The sequence below is a fragment of the Euprymna scolopes genome, chromosome 4, assembly GCF_053919585.1.
Source record: "Euprymna scolopes isolate OS-2025 chromosome 4, ASM5391958v1, whole genome shotgun sequence".
NCBI lineage: Eukaryota > Metazoa > Mollusca > Cephalopoda > Sepiida > Sepiolidae > Euprymna > Euprymna scolopes.
The window spans coordinates 93,397,440-93,419,600 of record NC_136485.1 but is presented as its reverse complement, the minus strand read 5'-3'; the positions used below and the strand labels follow the sequence as shown (position 1 = coordinate 93,419,600).

The 22,161-nt window shown below is 34.6% G+C and overlaps 1 protein-coding gene across 1 annotated transcript in view; it reads left to right on the top strand.

Annotated features, from left to right (window-relative positions):
• The window catches only part of LOC145268860 (sodium- and chloride-dependent glycine transporter 2-like), a 278,471-nt gene that overhangs the window by 224,173 nt on the left and 32,137 nt on the right, over window positions 1-22,161 (top strand). Inside the window, exon 10 of the mRNA XM_080124568.1 lies at window positions 2,637-2,749. Within this exon, the coding sequence (XP_079980694.1) occupies window positions 2,637-2,749 (113 nt within the window). The remainder of the gene's footprint in view (window positions 1-2,636; window positions 2,750-22,161) is intronic.

The window sequence follows — 22,161 nt, the reverse complement described above, 5'->3', positions numbered from 1 at the left end:
ATAACCTTCTTAGTGACACTCAATATGGTTTCCGTTCTGCTAGATCTACAGCAGATGTCCTTACAGTTATATCGCATAGGATTAGCAAATCTCTCGACGGTGGCAATCTTTCTAGGGCAATTGCTCTTGACATATCTAAAGCCTTTGATAGGGTATGGCATAAAGGTTTACTTCATAAGATCGCTAGCTATGGTATAGCTGGAAAAGTCTTCTCAATTATTAAATCATTTCTTTCTGATAGATTCATAAGAGTAGTAGTTGAGGGGCAAAAATCAGAAGCTCACAGTATTAATGCCGGTGTCCCTCAGGGATCCATCCTGGGCCCAACTCTTTTCCTGATCTACATTAATGATCTTCCAAATCATATCCTTACATCATTTGTAGACATTTATGCTGACGACACTACCATTTATGGTACCACATCTAAGACAGTAAACGACCAAGTTCTCTCCAATTCTCTCTCCTCTGATCTTGAGCACGTAGTACAATGGGGAAAGGAGTGGCTGGTTACTTTTAATGCATCTAAAACCAAGCTTCTCTCTTTACATCATCAACATTCTAATCCACATTTGTCATCAATTGAAATGAATGGCTCTCGTCTTCAGGAGGCCTCAAGTTTTGACAAGCTTCTGGGCTTGACCATTACTCCTGATCTTAAATGGAACACGTATATCAAATCTGTTGCCAAGGCCGCTGGAAAAATGGTGGGATCTTTCTATCGATCCAGTAGATATCTCACTGCTGATGCTATTCTCTATCTATATAAGAGCCAGGTACGTCCAAGGATGGAATACTGTTGCCACATCTGGACAGGAGCTGCTAGAAAGAACTTGTCCTGCCTTGATAGAGTTCAAAATAGACTTCGTAGCCTCGTAGGAGATGTCCTTTTCTCCTCCTTGCAACCTCTATCTCACAGAAGAGATGTTGCGAGTTTGTCTCTGATGTATCGTTATTTTCATGGAAAGTGTTCAACTGAGCTTCAATCTATGGTCCCCCCTCGCCAAACTTTCACAAGAAACACTCGTCTAGCTGTAAACACTATCAATAATTTCCCCCACTCTTTATCTGTGCCTAAACCTAAACGTAGATTCCATGAACAAAGCTTCTTTCTTAGAACTGCACGCCTGTGGAATTGTCTTCCGTTTTCCTGCTTTCCGGCTGACTACAATATGGTTTTGTTCAAGTCTAAAGTAAATAAGTTCTTGATGAGCCGTTCCATATAAGTTATTAAATTTGCCAAATTTTCATTACTAATGATTACTATATTGACCAACTTCTACTGTACACTCTTTAACCCTTATCCTTGAGTGGCCTCTGGGCCTTGATAATGTGGTGATGCCTTTGTAAAAAAAAAAAAAAATATTGACAAACATTTCAGAAATAAGTTAATGTCCGACTGCATAACTGCTATTTCTGGTTTCTGGCATAAACGCGTGATTGCACATATTTTTTTTTTCTTCCTCCTGAAAATGAGAGAATTTTACATTACACTACCGTCTTGGTGTGACATTTTTGTTATTAAATAAATATTTTGTAATTGAAAATTAATGAAATTCTTCAATAGTGTCCTTATTCTTTTTACTTCCTTATCTTATACCCAACGGTGTTCTTCTACAAGATTGCATTGTTATAGCCTGCAAACACAACTCCTTTCACACTACAACATTCCACTCATGTATGTATAGATGTGTTTGTGCGTGTGTTTGAATCGGTGCAATAGAAAATTGTGAATTACTTAGAACTTCTATCCAGTCATGACGGAACAAAAGCAATCTATTACACTAACTGAAACTTTGTGAAAATAAAACTCAGGATGAGAAAATTAATCCAAAGAATCATTTAGATTATCTATAAATTATTAGTTCAAAAAGTAAAGGTAAAAGGATTTTTTAAAAAATGACTTCTTTTTGCAAATAAAGTAGTGAACAGGTGACAAGTACATGTTCCTAACCCTAACCCGAACATCATCCCTTCAGGTAAATTTGACTTGTTAGTGAATGACCCCCCCCCCCCGGTTTTATCTTTTTACCTTATCTTCCTCTTCGTAATTATCTTGGAAGGAAACCATGCACTCTGATAAACTCTACTCCTATTTATTTTTACTGTGAAATGTAAGATTACACAGATTTTTCTTTATGGAGACAACAGCATATCTAACACAAGTAGTTTTTTCAATTGTACTTTATTAAATCTTATTTTTATAATGTAAATATTTTCAAAGAGTATGAAAATTAAATTTGCTTTTCCTGAAACTGCCTTACAAAATATTCTATCCTCTCCGATGATTATCATTTGAAAATATTTTCTACAATATTACTTAAAGAAACAGCAATTTGATTTTGTTTATCTGAAAAACATCAAAAAGACAAAAAACATTTTTAGAATCAAAAAACATTTTTAAAATCAAAAAATCAAAAAACATTTTTAAAATCAAAAAATCAAAAAACATTTTAAAAATCAAAAAGACAACAAAATTTGAATTGATAAGCAACAGCAAAATCGTTACTTTCTCGCTTGAGATTCAAATATTTAACTAAATTTTCTGTAGCGAATATATAATTTTTAAAAAGTTTAAGCAGGAAATATTTTATCGCTTGCTTTTGAAAACTAAAAGGAAATTAATTTTTCTATTTAAGGTTACGGTCTTGCCTTTGTTGCTTATCCTGAAGCTTTGGCTAAATTACCAATCCCTCAGTTATGGTCAGTCCTTTTCTTCTTTATGTTATTTACACTTGGATTGGACAGTGAGGTAAGATATTTGTCTTTTTGCTATTTCGTTACCGCTTTTCATTCTTTTTTCGATCTTATCAAACTATTGCTCTATTAAAATGAAATGAACAACATTTTACTTATATTAGTTTAAATTGTTCCAACATAAGTGTGGAATGTTCATAATGAAAGATTAGTGAATGAGGATTTTGTGAGAAGCACGAGGTTTGAAATTACTAATTTCTTTATGATCAGAGTGCCGCACGTGGGCTTAAAGGTTCATGTGGATATTTTTGAGAAGAACCGTCCAAAAATCTGATAAACGAAAGTAGTTCGAAATGGTTTAAATTCTTATTCAATGTGATAACTTTTCATGATAAACGAATGCATGTGTGTATGTGAGTATTCATAACATAAGAAAAGTAGTTCGAAATGGTTTAAATTCTTATTCAATGTAATAACTTTTCATGATAAACGAATGCATGTGTGTATGTGAGTATTCATAACATAAGAAAAGTAGTTCGAAATGGTTTAAATTCTTATTCAATGTGATAACTTTTCATGATAAACGAATGCATGTGTGTATGTGAGTATTCATAACATAAGAAAAGTAGTTCGAAATGGTTTAAATTCTAATTCAATGTGATAACATTTCATGATAAACGAATGCATGTGTGTATGTGAGTATTCATAACATAAGAAAAATAGTTCGAAATGGTTTAAATTCTTATTCAATGTGATAACTTTTCATGATAAACGAATGCATGTGTGTATGTGAGTATTCATAACATAAGAAAAGTAGTTCGAAATGGTTTAAATTCTTATTCAATGTGATAACTTTTCATGATAAACGAATGCATGTGTGTATGTGAGTATTCATAACATAAGAAAAGTAGTTCGAAATGGTTTAAATTCTAATTCAATGTGATAACTTTTCATGATAAACGAATGCATGTGTGTATGTGAGTATTCATAACATAAGAAAAGTAGTTCGAAATGGTTTAAATTCTTATTCAATGTGATAACTTTTCATGATAAACGAATGCATGTGTGTATGTGAGTATTCATAACATAAGAAAAGTAGTTCGAAATGGTTTAAATTCTTATTCAATGTGATAACTTTTCATGATAAACGAATGCATGTGTGTATGTGAGTATTCATAACATAAGAAAAGTAGTTCGAAATGGTTTAAATTCTAATTCAATGTGATAACTTTTCATGATAAACGAATGCATGTGTGTATGTGAGTATTCATAACATAAGAAAAGTAGTTCGAAATGGTTTAAATTCTTATTCAATGTGATAACTTTTCATGATAAACGAATGCATGTGTGTATGTGAGTATTCATAACATAAGAAAAGTAGTTCGAAATGGTTTAAATTCTAATTCAATGTGAGAACATTTAATGATAAACGAATGCATGTGTGTATGTGAGTATTCATAACATAAGAAAAGTAGTTCGAAATGGTTTAAATTTTTATTCAATGTGATAACTTTTAATGATAAACGAATGCATGTGTGTATGTGAGTATTCATAACATAAGAAAAGTAGTTCGAAATTGTTTAAATTCTTATTCAATGTGATAACTTTTCATGATAAACGAATGCATGTGTGCATGTGAGTATTCATAACATAAGAAAAGTAGTTCGAAATGGTTTAAATTCTAATTCAATGTGAGAACTTTTCATGATAAACGAATGCATGTGTGTATGTGAGTATTCATAACATAAGAAAAGTAGTTCGAAATGGTTTAAATTTTTATTCAATGTGATAACTTTTCATGATAAACGAATGCATGTGTGTATGTGAGTATTCATAACATAAGAAAAGTAGTTCGAAATGGTTTAAATTTTTATTCAATGTGATAACTTTTCATGATAAACGAATGCATGTGTGTATGTGAGTATTCATAACATAAGAAAAGTAGTTCGAAATGGTTTAAATTCTTATTCAATGTGATAAATTTTCATGATAAATGAATGCATGTGTGTATGTGAGTATTCATAACATAAGAAAAGTAGTTCGAAATGGTTTAAATTCTAATTCAATGTGATAACTTTTCATGATAAACGAATGCATGTGTGTATGTGAGTATTCATAACATAAGAAAAGTAGTTCGAAATGGTTTAAATTCCTATTCAATGTGATAACTTTTCATGATAAACGAATGCATGTGTGTATGTGAGTATTCATAACATAAGAAAAGTAGTTCGAAATGGTTTAAATTCTAATTCAATGTGATAACTTTTCATGATAAACGAATGCATGTGTGTATGTGAGTATTCATAACATAAGAAAAGTAGTTCGAAATGGTTTAAATTTTTATTCAATGTGATAACTTTTCATGATAAACGAATGCATGTGTGTATGTGAGTATTCATAACATAAGAAAAGTAGTTCGAAATGGTTTAAATTCTTATTCAATGTGATAACTTTTCATGATAAACGAATGCATGTGTGTATGTGAGTATTCATAACATAAGAAAAGTATTCGAAATGGTTTAAATTCTTATTCAATGTGATAACTTTTCATGATAAACGAATGCATGTGTGTATGTGAGTATTCATAACATAAGAAAAGTAGTTCGAAATGGTTTAAATTTTTATTCAATGTGATAACTTTTCATGATAAACGAATGCATGTGTGTATGTGAGTATTCATAACATAAGAAAAGTAGTTCGAAATGGTTTAAATTCTTATTCAATGTGATAACTTTTCATGATAAACGAATGCATGTGTGTATGTGAGTATTCATAACATAAGAAAAGTATTCGAAATGGTTTAAATTCTTATTCAATGTGATAACTTTTCATGATAAACGAATGCATGTGTGTATGTGAGTATTCATAACATAAGAAAAGTAGTTCGAAATGGTTTAAATTCTAATTCAATGTCATAACTTTTCATGATAAACGAATGCATGTGTGTATGTGAGTATTCATAACATAAGAAAAGTAGTTCGAAATGGTTTAAATTCTTATTCAATGTGATAACTTTTCATGATAAACGAATGCATGTGTGTATGTGAGTATTCATAACATAAGAAAAGTAGTTCGAAATGGTTTAAATTCTTATTCAATGTGATAACTTTTCATGATAAACGAATGCATGTGTGTATGTGAGTATTCATAACATAAGAAAAGTAGTTCGAAATGGTTTAAATTCTTATTCAATGTGATAACTTTTCATGATAAACGAATGCATGTGTGTATGTGAGTATTCATAACATAAGAAAAGTAGTTCGAAATGGTTTAAATTCTTATTCAATGTGATAACTTTTCATGATAAACGAATGCATGTGTGTATGTGAGTATTCATAACATAAGAAAAGTAGTTCGAAATGGTTTAAATTCTTATTCAATGTGATAACTTTTCATGATAAACGAATGCATGTGTGTATGTGAGTATTCATAACATAAGAAAAGTAGTTCGAAATGGTTTAAATTCTTATTCAATATGATAACTTTTCATGATGAATATTAAAGTTCATATGCATTGTGCGTAATATCAGGATGAGGGTTTTAACGTCTCCTGCAGATGGAGCTATCCTGAACATGTGCTGCGCTTGATAAATTCAAGAGGAAACTGATTTTATTTTTGGCGGCAAATCTTATATACAGGCCTTCTCGAATGTTCCAGCCGATTTACTGCATTTCTATGTAAGGGAGCGTAACATAGTTCCTTTTGTGTGCGGTGGTAGCATTACGACATCATATAACTGCGCATTCTTCATACGCATGGGCATTGAAACTATGATCACTATGACATGCTGAGCATTGCGGTTGCTACAAGACTCCCTTCCTAGATGAGGAATCGATCTAAAAAGAAATAGTGCAAGTATTTGACTGGGTGTAGGCAGCAAAACGGAGTAGACGCTTTATGTGTCTGCCGGATTTGGTGGAAGTTGTAGCACTAGTTATCGTAGTTATCGTTAGGCAGTAAAAGAATCTCTCGAGATTTGCATCTGTACCACTGTGCTACTACAGTCTGTATTATCAAAAATGCTTTCTTTAGTCGATTGATGCTAATCGAGTTATGTCTGTCATTCTTACTGATCATGAAATGTTTCGGATATCTTTTAAGAACCTTGTAGGGACTGGAGTAGGGTGGCTGCAGGTGCCTGGGTTCTCCATTGTTTCTTACAAAAACATGTGTCCATGTGTGTATATCCTGAGGAAGGCAGTAATGGACCCACTATGTCGATGTAAACATGTTTAAAACGAGCCTCAGGAATAGGGAACTTCACCAGGGGGCTCTTAATATGTTGAGTGACTTTGGATTTCTGGCAAGGGATACAACTCCTTGATCAGTCGCGTATATCTTTGTTAACAGCGGTCCATATGGAACGTGACATCACTAATTTCTGTGTCGGTCAGATGGGCATGATAAATTGTGTAATTGTGTGCTCGTGTGTGTTGGAGGAATGTATGGATGGAAGTTTGTGTCCAATTGAAGCGTCACACCAAATAAAATCGTTTGAAAAAGGGAACTTGTTGAAAGTTGAGACTGGGAGATTGTTGTAAGTTGTTTAATTCTTTGTCGCTTTCCTGGTCCTTAACGATCTGATGAAGTTCCATATCGTGAACCGGTTGTATGGCATTGATGTGCATACGTGATAATGCGTCAGTGGCCATATTTTCGATGCATTTGATATATTTAATGTCCAAAGTTAATTGTGTAATGTAATCCAAGTGACGAGCTTCCCTGGGAGAATGTTTGCTAGGCTTAGCGAATAAGGCACGTGACAGTAGTTTGTGATCGGTAAAAATAGTGAAATTTGAGCCTTCCAACATAAATCCGAAATGTTTTACTGCGGAATAAGCAGTGAGCAATTCTCTACTGAAAATACTGTATTTTCTTTCAGCATCTTGAATTTTTCTAGAAAAGAAGGATAATGTTATCTACAAATAACGCAGGTGTGTATCGGGCTTGGGAAAACCAACAATGTAGCGTTCGCTTAGGTCTTTTTTTAAAACTGAGAAAGAGTGCAATTCATGTTCACTTAATGTAATCCTTTTACTCTTTTTTTTTTATTCTGAAGAAGATCGGTTAAGAGCTGTGCTAATTTGGTGCAGTGAGATAATAACTGTCTGTAAAAGTTAAGTAAACCAAGAAATTCACATATTTTATGAAGGGAAGTGGGAACAGGGTAATCTATAATAGATTGAACCTTCTCAGGCAGAATGAATGCCCTCCTTTTCAATAAGATGACTAAGAAAAAATAATGACGAAACACTGAACTCACATTTGTTAGGATTGATGATCATGCTGTATTCTGATAATCTGTGAAATAATTCATTCAGCTGTCTGTATGTCGCAGGAGTTAGGATTTATTAAATTAATAAAATGTTCAATGTTGTTATTTTATTAGTGACGTCATTTGAAATGATTGATCTGTATTCCGTCTGAGTGGTCATCAGTTTCGTACTTCACATGAGGATGTGTTTTCTAATTCACACATTTTTAAAACACACATAAGTAAGATACTTCTTATCACATAATCAAACAATTACAATGAGGTTGGACCATGTACCATTAAAGACTTAACTAAATCACGAGGCTCTGGAAAAGTTATTTTGTGTTAAAATTAATTAATATGAGACACTTTTAATACAGATTTGTTTATTTACACTTTATACTTCAAAATAAAAGTGATAACTAATCATCGGAGTGCGGCGGATATTAGTGGAGAGGTGGGTTTGCAAAACTCTGTCTCGACCTGTATTTTGATTTGTGTCTCCGCTTTGAGTCTCTTCTCTTTGTTTTCTTTCTGCTCTTTTATTTATATCACTTTGACCTGTTGACTTTTATTTATATCACTTTGACCTGTTGACTTTTATTTATATCACTTTGACCTGTTGACTTTTATTTATATCACTTTGACCTGTTGACTTTTATTTATATCACTTTGACCTGTTGACTTTTATTTATATCACTTTGACCTGTTGACTTTTTCTCGCCAGCTTGTTTATTGATTTGCAACTCTGTGTGTCAAAGTTTCTGTTGATTGACATGTTTACCTTATTTTCGCCAGCTTTTGTTTATTGTACTTTTTGCTGGTTTTGGTCTAACCCATTTTAATATCGGTTAATTTTCCTGACCGATTGATATTGACGCATTCCCAGGCACCCTGGATATAGGTCACTTTAAATCCCGGAATTTCTCATTGTGTTCTTTTGATTGCTCTGACACACCTCTGTAACACTATTACAGATCACCTTATTCCTGGGATTGCCCGGACACCTCTCCATAACTCTATTATAGGTCACCTTATTCCTGGGATTGACTAATATGATCTAATTTTCCTTAGAAGACCATCGTGCCATACCCTGTCAAAAGCCTTAGATATATCAAGGGCTACCGCTCTACCCTCCCCTGTTTTGTCCAATGAATGGTATATACGTTCAGAAACTATAGTTAAGATATCTGCTGTTGAACGGGCTTGCCTGAATCCATATTGTTTGTCAGTCAGGAGTTTAGCAGCTGTTAGGTGCTGGACTAGGGCTTGATTAACTAAGGACTCAAATATTTTGGCGAAAAGCAGGAGGAGGCTAATGGGGCGATAATTTAGTGGGTCAGTTCTTTCACCAGAATTCTTGAAGACTGGTACCACAGAGGCGGTTTTCCAGCAGTCGGGAAAGCAAGATTCGTTAAGGCATTTATTGTAAAGTTTGGAGAGAACTGGAGCAACCTCGGCAGAGCATTTTTTTAATAGCACAGCCGGGATGAGATCTGGTCCACATGCTTTTGAGGTGTCTAGGTTTTTTATAATAGCATGTACCTGAGAAGGGGCGATTTTCAAATCGTCTAGTGTGGCGTCTGTTCGCAGAGGAAAATCAGGGAGGGAGTGGTGTACAGAGTTCAGTGTCGAGTTTGAGGAAAACTGACTGGCAAGCAGATTAGCCTTGTCAGTTGCCGTGCAAGCAACCTCATGATTGTTTGATAGTGGGGGAATAGTTGACTGTCCATTATTTACTACGCTGTTGTAAATTTTCCAAAAATCCCGAGTTCCTAATTTCTGTGCTTCGATGCGTTTTCTGGTGGTTTCAGAGTAATCTGTCTTAGCTGTCTCTATCACTCTCTTACAATTATTTCTAGCTTCTATAGAAGCTAGAAATAATTGTAACTTCTTGTAACTTCTGTTTATTTGAACTGGACTTATGTCGGTTGAATCTGCGGAACGCATGCTGCCTTTGACAAATGGCAACTGCACAAGCAGAAGTAAACCATTGGGGAGAGTGGGGCTTGCTATAGAATTTCCGTGCGGGAACATGTGCTTCAATCGCAGTTTTGAACCATTCAGTGGTCTCATTTGCACACTGTTCTGCTGGAAGAGTAAAGATATTTTGTCCATGGGGCATCTCTGATGAGCTCCCTGATGGCTTCCCAATCAGCCTTTTTGTAATACCTTGTTGTTTTGAGTAGTGGGTCTTCAGTTTTAGGGCGAGAATTTAGGCTGATTTCTACACAGCGTGATCAGCATTCCCGAGTGGGCTGTGGGCATTTGTTGTACAGTCATCGGGAACCGTTGTCAGAAAGAGATCTAGAAATAAGGCATGTTGATCTTGCTGGTCTGGGAAACGTGTCGGAAATGTAACCAACTGAGATAGGGAATGGGATATAGAGAAGCTATGTGTTGTGCTACCAGCTACGTCTGTGTGATTAGAGAATCCTTGCCAGTTACTGTGGTGGACATTGAAGTCACTAAATACATGTATTTGTGCGCTAGTATCAAGGGAGAGTGCTATGTCTATGCTGTCTGAAACTTTGTTTATTAGGGTACAGTCTTGGTTTGACGGAGAGCGGTAGAGAAAATACAAGTAGCTAATATTGTGTTGCATATTTAGTCTGAAGCACATAAAGGCCTGGTCGTCTGATTCTAGTTTTATTTCTTTAGTCAGGGGAAGGGTGTTACGAATATAGACTCCAAGCCCATGCATATGTCTGTCCGAGTCCTTACAGTAGAGTGGGAGATAACCAGGCATGTTAAAGTGGTTAGAGGGAATGGAGGAGTGAAGGTTAGTTTCACTTAATGCTAAGATATCCGGGGTGTTTACAAGGAGAAATGACTCAACATCATCTAAGTTAGTTCTAAGTCCGCGGATATTAGTAAATGCAAGCCTCAAGGGAGGAGGCAGGTTTGTTTTCTTTGAGTTTGGTCCTGTTTTTTTTTGTTTTTTTACATAAACGTCACCACTTATCAAGGCCGATAGGCCACTCAAGGATAAGGGTTAAAGAGTGTAGAGTAGTCAAAAGGACAATATAGTAATCGATAGTAATGGAAGTTCAGTAAATTTGTTAACTTACGTGGAACGGCTCATCAGAAATTTGTTCACGTTGGACTTGAAGACAACCATATTATAGAAAGCTGGAAAGCAGGAAAACGGAAGACAATTCCACAGGCGTGCAGTTCTAAGAAAGAAGCTTTGATCATGGAATCTATGTTTAGGTTGAGGTACAGATAAAGAGTGGGGAAAATTATTGATAATGTTTTCAGCTAGTCTAGTGTTTCTTGTGAAAGTTTGGCGAGGGGGGACCATAGATTGAAGCTCAGTTGAACACTTTCCATGAAAATAACGATAAAGCAGAGACAAACTCGCAACATCTCTTCTGTGAGACAGAGGTTGCAGCGAAGAGAAAAGGACATCTCCCACCAGGCCACGAAGTCTATTTTGAACCCTATCAAGGCAGGACAAGTCTTTTCTAGCAGCTCCTGCCCATATGTGGCAACAGTACTCCATCCTTGGACGTATCTGGCTCTTATATAGATAGAGAATTGCATCAGCAGTGAGATATCTACTGGATCGATAGAAGGATCTGACCATTTTTCCAGCGGCCTTGGCAACAGATTTGATGTACGTATTCCATTTAAGATCAGGAGTAAAGGTCAAGCCCAGAAGCTTGTCAAAACTTGAGGCCTCCCCAAGACGAGAGCCATTCATTTTAATTGATGCCAGATGGGGATCAGAACGTTGATGATGTAAAGATAGAAGCTTGGTTTTAGATGCATTAAAAGTAACCAGCCACTCCTTTCCCCATTGTACAATGTGATCAAGATCAGAGGAGAGAGAATCGGAGAGAACTTGGTCGTTTACTGTCTTAGATGTGCTACCATAGATGGTAGTATCATCAGCAAAAATGTCTACGAATGATGTAAGGATGTGATTTGGAAGATCATTAATGTAGATCAGGAAAAGAGTTGGGCCCAAGATCGACTCCTGAGGGACTCCAGCATTTATACTGTGAGCTTCTGATTTTCGCCCATCAACTACTACTCTTATGAACCTATCAGAGAGAAATGATTTAATATTTGAGAAGACATTTCCAGCAATACCATAGCTGGAGATCTTGTGAAGTAAACCTTTATGCCATACCCTATCGAAGGCCTTTGATATGTCAAGAGCAATTGCCCTAGAAACTTTAAAGGTAACTTTTGCTTGAGCTGTCATTTCATTTTATTTAAATGTTTCAGTTAGGGTGAGTGAGTGAGGGGGTGCTGGACAAGTAGTTGTGCAGAATACCAGACATGCAATACAAGTAGACCATCAGCTGTCCTCACCTATAGGATTGTTGCCTCAGGAAAGCCCACCGGGGATGAGTGCAGGGTTCCTTTCCATGCGCGACATGGCACTACAAGCATCATGATATTTTACAACTGTTGATAGAGCAGCCGCTCTAAGCACTACCAAAGAGTTAGGGCTCCTGTACTATCAGTCGGAAACAGCAGCCAGGAACTGTCAATCCGGTACCCTCAATCCATTAGGCAAAGCCAGTCCAGTCCAACTGCACCGACATATATGGCACTGAAGCACCCCACTGTGTCCAGTTTAGGGGGATGGGATGTGGCGGGAGCGGGGAAAAGCCGTGTTCATTGCCCTAGTCAGGAAACAAGGTCAACCACTGGGTGATTCAGACGAGTCCCTGTCATAGTACCTCTATGCCTGGCCAATAGGCAAAGAAGGAGTATGAAAGCCGGGCGATAGACAGAGCCTATCTCCTCCTTAAGCAGTTTAGGTTTGCCAACCGGTGGTTTGTATGAGTAACAAGCTCTAGCAAGGTTGTCGTCCAGGACTGAAGAGGCCTCCCTCCCCTAGGTTTAGCTTCAGAGTTTTCCTTCTCCTAGAAGGATGACCTGGAAAGATCTACGGATCCATCAGCTCCGAGGGGGTTCGCCCCGCGCCTGGGTCCTAATCCAGATATTTCTGCGACCCCGCATGGGTAGTTAATATTAATTGGTTATTTAGGTTAATATCTCCTGAAAAAATCGAGTATTTAGGTTAACTTCTACAGAAAATTTTCACTCCTCAAACGTGGTTAAAAAAGGACATTACTATGCTTTCCATTTTCATTTTTACTGGGAGAGGGTATAGGTAAAAATTCATGCAGTGGAAGCAGCTAAATTTGCAACAGCATTGGATTGAGAGAGACGAGTTAATGTATGGTTAGATATAGTTTTGTAAGTTTAGGAATGTATGGTTAGATATAGTTTTGTAAGTTTAGGAATGTATGGTTAGATATGGTTTAGTAAGTTTAGGAATGTATGGTTAGATATGGTTTAGTAAGTTTAGGAATGTATGGTAAGATATGGTTTAGTAAGTTTAGGATTAGGATAAAGTGTTAAAGTATGATTTACTTGCTATTAGAAATTATGATTGGGTGCCCAAACCGAATATTTAGTATGACTGAAAGATAAGATATATGCTCAGTATAGATACAAGAGAACATTTGATATGGAGTACAGTTATACCTGATAGATATAGGTTATTGCATATTCTATAAATATAGATGGATGGATAAATAGTATTGTATACGAATGCATGGAATTTTAGACAATTTGAGTAAGTTACCTTCAGACTTCAACGAAGGAGGATGACTTCGCCTTTCTCTTAATATCTGGAAGTTTGTATTTCAATGAGTACCGGTTTAGTTTGTGTAATAATTATTGCAATACTATCTCTTAACAAAGAGATATTAATGGTTGCTGTTCATTATAGATTATTTTAAGTCTATGTATAGGACTATGGCTAGTAAGTATTTACTTAGAAGCTTGATTATGGGTTAGGAGTTATAATCAGGAGCATGCCTAGGAAATCTTTAGGTGTTAATGGGTATCGATTTACGAGTCTGTTAGGGTCAATGGCGGAGAGCAAGGACCCCTCTAAGTTACGTGAAACGGATTAGGTTTAGTGGCAACTTGGGAAATAGAGCAGTTTGATTTGTTAGTGATCAGGAGAAAGAGAATTTAAGTAAAAAAGAAAAAGGTTTGTCATGCAAAACAGACAAGGCGGTCATCTTGGAGGTAAAGTATCTATAGGATGTACTTAGTATACAAGCAGCGGTATTTTGCAGTTTTGAGAGGAATTATAGATACAATATTTTCATGGTTTATTGTACAAGTCCGTGGTCTAGGTCAGAGACGAATCACTTCTAATATTTTAACTGGGTTTATCTAATTTTAAAAGTAGTTGAATAGAGTATTATGAGGTGTTCTACTTAGCTTAGGGATAGAATGAAAATTTAAGGTAATATTCAAAGTGATATAAGGAATTTCATGAGGATTAGATATATGATCACTGGATGTTGAACTGCTCAGGAGGATTCTTGTATCTATTCAGAAGGATGTCTTGGTGATATAAGATTTGAGAAATTAAGAGTCTGAGGATACAGAAAGTTGTGAGCTGATGAGGATTCAGTATAGGCGATTATATATAGGTAGCAAAGGTGGTTTAGTTTAGTACGCATGTATTGTACATATTAAGTATACTGCTTCAGGTCTATCCTCTATCGTAAAAGAAAATCCGTTTGTATTTCAGTTGGCAATTTTGTCAAGAGAGGAAATTTAAAACAGCTTATCTAATTTTTGATGATATCAGTTTACAGACAATTGTACAGACTGATAAGTTGTTGTGTAAGACATAGGAGCCCCTTATCTTGGTATTTTGATGAAATGATGAATCAAGAGCATAGGTTCGGAACAGGTGTCCGGAGAGGAAATGGCAGTATACAAGGTGGGGGGGGGGTCACTGATATCTTATTAACGTTATTTTATTTTATTTTTTTTCCTATTAAAAAAAAAAAAATTTTGCCTTTCGATGACTGATTATATTAAGTATCGTACTTAAATAAAGTTTTCATGTCCTCTAAATAAATTAGCATAATTTCTTCTTTTTTTTTTTACCGAGTTTGTCTTTACTATAACATTGACTTATTATTTAAGTGAGATGGAATTGTAAACTGCGAAATGGTCTATTTAAGTGGAGAAAAATTATCGGTTACAATATGCCTGGAAATGTAAAGAATATTTGCTTAATTACATGCGAAACAGTTAAAAATTTTACTTAGCTTTTGTTTTTTTTCTTGGACACTCGAGGCTAAAATCACGGTGGCCGTTACCCTTGGCCCCGTCGGTCGAATGGCATTTGTGATACTGAGATGCTATCTATTCAGGAGGGATAAGGTGGGATGATTTAGGGGAGGGGTCACTTAGTGAAAAGTTTTCCATTTGGCGGCGTGACAATATTTCTTTGCATGTGTATCGTTTTCAGAGATATTGATGTTAACAATGAACACATGTTTCAAACAAATATGATGGAAATAAAATAATAGCATATATAACGTACAAGGTGAAAAGCAGAAAAGCTGAAAAGAAAATGTGCAGTTGTGAGTACAGCTTTGAGAAAGAATTTAAGTCATATTCACCATAAGGATTTGTTGAAATAAGAAATTATGATAGGTTTGGCCATGTAAGCGAAAACAATAAGGACTTCTTCCAAGAAGGTGGACTATATTTGCTCCAATTGATGCAAATGAAAATGATGAGTTGTAATTATGTATATTACTTTTGAAATTAAGTGCTTCTTGGTCATTACCTTTGAGTAACATTCGGAGTTGAAGAGAATAATCTTCTAAGGGAGGAAGAGAAACTTTCTCTTTTTGGTAACAATTTCTCCTAGAAATCTAAGTGGTCTACAAAATGAGTAAATGATATTCATGTCACCTATAAAATAATACGAGATATTTCGTTTTTCTACTTAGTTCATATTGTTCCTTCTTTCCCGTTGTCTGGCTTTTTCATTTTCCAGATAAAGTTGTCTACTTTCTTCAGCCATATTATTTTTTCTTTCCTGCCCTCTGGCTTTTTCATTTTGCAGATAAAGTTTTCTACTTTCTTCAGCCATATTATTTTTTCTTTCCTGCCCTCTGGCTTTTTCATTTTCCAGATAAAGTTGTCTACTTTCTTCAGCCATATTATTTTTTCTTTCCTGCCATCTGGCTTTTTCATTTTCCAGATAAAGTTTTCTACTTTCTTCAGCCATATTATTTTTTCTTTCCTGCCATCTGGCTTTTTCATTTTCCAGATAAAGTTTTCTACTTTCTTCAGCCATATTATTTTTTCTTTCCTGCCCTCTGGCTTTTTCATTTTCCAGATAAAGTTGTCTACTTTCTTCAGCCATATTATTTTTTCTTTCCTGCCCTCTGGCTTTTTCATTTTCCAGATAAAGTTGTCTACTTTCTTCAGCCATATTATTTTTTCTTTCCTGCCCTCTGGCTTTTTCATTTTCCAGATAAAGTTGTCTACTTTCTTCAGCCATATTATTTTTTCTTTCCTGCCATCTGGCTTTTTCATTTTTCAGATAAAGTTGTCTACTTTCTTCAGCCATATTATTTTTTCTTTCCTGCCCTCTGGCTTTTTCATTTTCCAGATAAAGTTGTCTACTTTCTTCAGCCATATTATTTTTTCTTTCCTGCCCTCTGGCTTTTTCATTTTCCAGATAAAGTTGTCTACTTTCTTCAGCCATATTATTTTTTCTTTCCTGCCATCTGGCTTTTTCATTTTCCAGATAAAGTTTTCTACTTTCTTCAGCCATATTATTTTTTCTTTCCTGCCCTCTGGCTTTTTCATTTTCCAGATAAAGTTGTCTACTTTCTTCAGCCATATTATTTTTTCTTTCCTGCCCTCTGGCTTTTTCATTTTCCAGATAAAGTTGTCTACTTTCTTCAGCCATATTATTTTTTCTTTCCTGCCCTCTGGCTTTTTCATTTTCCAGATAAAGTTGTCTACTTTCTTCAGCCATATTATTTTTTCTTTCCTGCCCTCTGGCTTTTTCATTTTCCAGATAAAGTTGTCTACTTTCTTCAGCCATATTATTTTTTCTTTCCTGCCCTCTGGCTTTTTCATTTTCCAGATAAATTGTCTACTTTCTTCAGCCATATTATTTTTTCTTTCCTGCCATCTGGCTTTTTCATTTTCCAGATAAAGTTGTCTACTTTCTTCAGCCATATTATTTTTTCTTTCCTGCCATCTGGCTTTTTCATTTTCCAGATAAAGTTTTCTACTTTCTTCAGCCATATTATTTTTTCTTTCCTGCCCTCTGGCTTTTTCATTTTCCAGATAAAGTTGTCTACTTTCTTCAGCCATATTATTTTTTCTTTCCTGCCATCTGGCTTTTTCATTTTCCAGATAAAGTTGTCTACTTTCTTCAGCCATATTATTTTTTCTTTCCTGCCATCTGGCTTTTTCATTCATGTTATTTATTTGTTGTGTAATTGTGTTTCTCCTTTGAAATCTGATATTATTCTATTTCTTCAGTTCATAGCTGCTGAGGTCTTCGTCTTTGTTGTTCTCTTGCTGCTCTTATTTTATCTTCCATAGTAGTTATGGTGATTTCGTATATTCTTCAGGAAAATTAAAGTCAAGTAAAAACAATTTTGTGCTGGGATATGAATTATATGTTAATTGATGATTGAAACTGAATTCAAAGCAAAATATTTTTCTTTTTTTGTTTATATGGCTAAAATGTTTCATTCATTCATGTTTAAAATAAAATGTTTCATTCTCTATTATGTTTAAAATTAAAAACTGAAATGTAAACTGAGAGAAAAATAATATCATTTTAATTAATATTACTTTTTTTCATTTTGCAAAATTAATGGTGTAAACAGTTTTGGGCATCAATGTTTTTATTTTATTTTATTTTATTTTTTCCTTCAATTTTGTGTACAATTTTTTAAAATTTTTTATTTGATTTTAGCTGAAGATGCTAGACCTTCACGTATTATCTTAAACATTTGAATCAGGAGATCTTTTTAAGATTCTAAGCATCCCTTTAAGAGCAATGTTTGTATCTCTCTTGCACTTCATCCACAGAGTATATTTGCCAAGTAGTTTTTGAAAATCTTTTTCATGATTCAGGTTGCTCCTATAATTACTGGAATAATTATTGGAATAATGGAGATCTTCCTAAGATTCAAGTTTCTTTTCATGTCCTACATAAGAATTTGGTATCTTCTTCTTCCATGTTGTTTCAGCTTTGTTTAATTCAGCAACATTTTGGACAATTTCTAATAAGGTTACTTCTTTTTGTTTGTCCCATATCACTTTGTCAGGTTCAACAGCTCTGTTTTCTAGGTATGTAGTTATAGAAATTGCAAAGTCATAATATCTCTACTTTGCTTTGAATAAAAAAGAATTTAATCAGGCATAAATTGTCAGAGATAATATTATATTTAATAATTTCCTGATGTAGAAAAAACATTATTTTCATAAATTAAAACCATACCATATCTAATAATTAATAAAAGGTTTAGATATCTATGAAAAATAAATATTTATTTAATTAAAGAAACAAAATTCAATGAAAATGTTTAAATTGAAAAAAAAATATTTTTTTAAATCTAATTAATGAAACAAAGTGTTTTATTTTATATTAAAAACTAAAGTTTTCAAGAGGGTTCATTATTGTGTAAGTTTTAAAAAAGAATTTGAAAGTCAATATTTTTATAATTTAGCTCTGTAAAAATAAAAGGATATCAAGATTAACATTTTCTATATTTTTTCAATGTTTTGTTTTTCAAATTAAAAAACACTGCTATAATAATTATTAAAAAGTTTTCTTGTTCTAATGTGTAATTTTTTTTTCTTTTTGGAATGATTTTTTTAAATAATTTTTAGAGATACCATAGATTCTTTTAATGTGGTCTTTTCGAAGCTTGCAGATTTCTATCATGATTTACGTCTCCCTTGAAAGCGTTTTTTTTTTTTTTCAAATAGACGTTATTGGGTGATGCTCTAAAAATATTATAATAAAAATATTTGAAAAAATGAAATCTGTCTACTGTCAGTTTTTCTTGTAAATTAAGCATAGAGTTTGGAGTTACTTACAGGTCATTGATTTTCATTATTGGATTACTTAATTATTTAAAAATAAAATGAAGGCTCAAAATTACATTTTTTAAGTAGAGCGTTAAAAGATCGTCTGTGTAAGAAATTTAATTTAAATTTTTAATGGCCTTTTCTAAAATTTCTTTTTTTTTTAAGGGATGTCACGATGATAACAGTCAAAGTGAACTAATTTACGATAGCGTCGTTCTGAGGTTGTGTCCTCCAGCCTCACTTCCATTATTTTGCATTTTTTTTAATTTGCGATTTTTTTTTTTACTTTAGAAGAAGTTCTGTGTACTTCTTCCTACGCCGTCATTATAGTTTTTATTTATCTACGAGTTTTACCCTTCCCTTCTCACCGCCATTATTATTATTATTATTTTGCGATTTTTTTTACTTTGGGAAAAGTTCGTTCTCCCCACCCCTTCATTATTTTTAAAAATTTTTATTTTCGCCTTTTTGAGAGATTATCTAAAACAAAATATTATTTTTTTAGTAAATATTACCTCCCACCCCCTATACACATTCTTCCCAAGAAACAGGTATTTAATTTTACTTTAATTAAGAATTTATACAATAAATGTTTTGGTTTTCAAATATTTTTGTGTTATTTATATACTTTAATGCTAAAAAATAATGATGTTCTCTCCTTTGAAACAGGGAGGGGGCGGCATTGCCTAATCGTAATAAAAAAAAAATGAGACTTGCCAGAAGCAAGAAACAAAATTTTTGTCCGCAAAAAAAAAAAAGGAAAAAATGAAGTGTGCCGGGTGAGAACTTGTATAACTTAAGATATTATAATGTCACAAATTTTACTATTTAACATGAAAGAACATAATGATGTTTCACACATGAGCAGTTTGCAAACCGTGATGAAAGCAAGGATTTTATTTCATCCCTTCAAACAAAACAATATTTCTACACTCAATAATTGATGAATTTTTCTGATTTTGTTAATTTGATGTGTCCGCGAAATTGCTCTTTCTAACAATGCTGCGTTCGTGCCTGTACAATACTGATGACAAATGTTTTTAGCGGACATACAAACACACCCACAGACGTTTGGGATTTATTTAATAAACTAGCAGGGGGCGACGGCATTGCTCGGTCATAAAAAAATTGTGACAGTAGGGGCAGGGTAAAAAAAATTTAAAATGGTAGTAGGAGGCGTTTCCTAGTTGTAAAAAAAAAATAGGACTTGAATGTTATCAGCCAGATGTGAAACAAAAAGCCAAATATTGTAAGCAAGAAAAAAAAATCCCCCTTGCTGGGTGTAGACTGGAATAACTTAAGTTATAAGCAAATGCTTTTATCGATGGGCCCATGAAGACACAGATGTTATAACATGGCAAATTTAGATATTTAAAATGAAAAAACATTACAAAGGTTTACACATCTGTGGTTTGTAAACCACGTCAAAAGCAAGCTTTTTATCTGACCTCCCCCCTTCAAACAAAACAATATTTCTACATGAAATAATTGAAGAATGTTTCCGATTTTGTTGATATTATGTGTTTGAGAGAATGCTTTTTTAACAATGCTGCATTCTGCCTGTACGATACGGATGACAAAAGATTTTAGTAGACATACAAACACACACACACACACAGATGTTTGAGATTTATTTAATTGACTAACAGAAAGCGACGGCATTGGTCGGTCGCAAAAAAATTGTGACTGTGGTGGAGGGTGGGAAAAAAAAAATTGTGACAACGAGGGCGAGACGGCGTTTTCCCGATTGTAAAAAAAAAAAAAAAACGGAACTTGAGTGCTATCAGCTAGGCACAAAACTGAAACAAAATTTTGTAAGCAAAAACACACAAACCCACAGACAACTGAGATTTATATAATAGACTAGCTGATTGCCACATATTATTAACTAATTGTTGCAAAATCTCTCTGATGCTGACGTCAGATACATCTTCAGAAAAAGGTAGGGGTACATTTACCTGGGGAAAAACAAACGTCGCGTTTGTTAAGGCATTTTTTTATTTTTGAGAAGGAGCATAATTCATGTTCATTGGCAATCTCTTCGTTTTTTTATTTTTTCAAAGTAGATCAGTTAAAAGCGATTTTGGCACAGTGGAGTAAAAAATGTTTATAAAATTAATCAACCCAAACATTTCTTGGAGTTAAGAGAAGTTGGAGCAAGATAATTAATAATAGATTGCACTTTTTCTGCCAGAGGACGGATGCCATCATTATCAATAAGAAAGACTGCTGTTTGTTAGCACACCGGGGCGGAGAGTAATTTTGCAGGTTTTGCCAATATCTGGTCAGCTTCATCTCTAAATCCCACAGCTCATCACTCAGGACTTGGATGCATTGTGTTTATCCATCTAACATTCTGTGCACGTTCATAGAGTCATCTGTGGGTTTAGGAAAGGGGTCGTTTGCCGATTGAACACACACACTGAAGCCACAGACGTGGTAACCTCCATAATTTTATCAGCCAAGTATGTCAGCTCCTCAGCCAGAGTGGTCTCTTTGGAAGATGCCAGTATCATCTGTGCACTTAATGGCAATCTGTTAATGAATAACTGCTTCAAAATGTCCGGCTGTAGTGGGTTTTCCCCCATTTGTTGTTTCATTCTCTTCAATGACGTTCTCCTGTTCCCCAACTCCTCCTTAACGAGTAGCTGACAGAAATGTTTTTGTTGTGAATCTGTTGTCCTTTTAATAAGCTCCGATATGAAAACGTTGTATGATACAGATCTAAGGGGGAGGAGCCATCGGCCATGACCTCATGCATTAGTGAAGCCACCACATGGTTGAGTTTAGTCAGCTTGCTATGTATTTTCTGTGTGAAAAATTGTGCTTTCTCATGTGCAAACCACAGAATTGGGTCCTACATTCAAAATGGCGAAATCTTTAATACAGCCTGGCTGTAGTTGATGATAGACCATCAGTCTCTATTGTATTTTATACTTAATGGGAATGTCAGCGATAAACAAGTGTTGCTAGATCACCAGGTGTGGGAAAAATGGTATCCCCATGTGCGATCGTTAGGACCATTAATCCATAGGAGGACTATGTTTATGTTTGATGCTAATTTACTGAAATCGAGGTTGCCAGTTTGTAGAGAGGCCCAAGGTTGTATGTGCCACTAATTCAATGAAGATGGAATGCAGTCTGTAGGGAGTTCATCTTTTGTTTAATTTTTGATTTTTGAACGATTATCGACAATAACCGCTAATTTACTGAAGCCAGAGTAATCAGTTTGTAAGGAAGCCTACGGTTGTGTGTCACTGATTTACTGATATTTTTGGGATTACCAGTTTGTGGG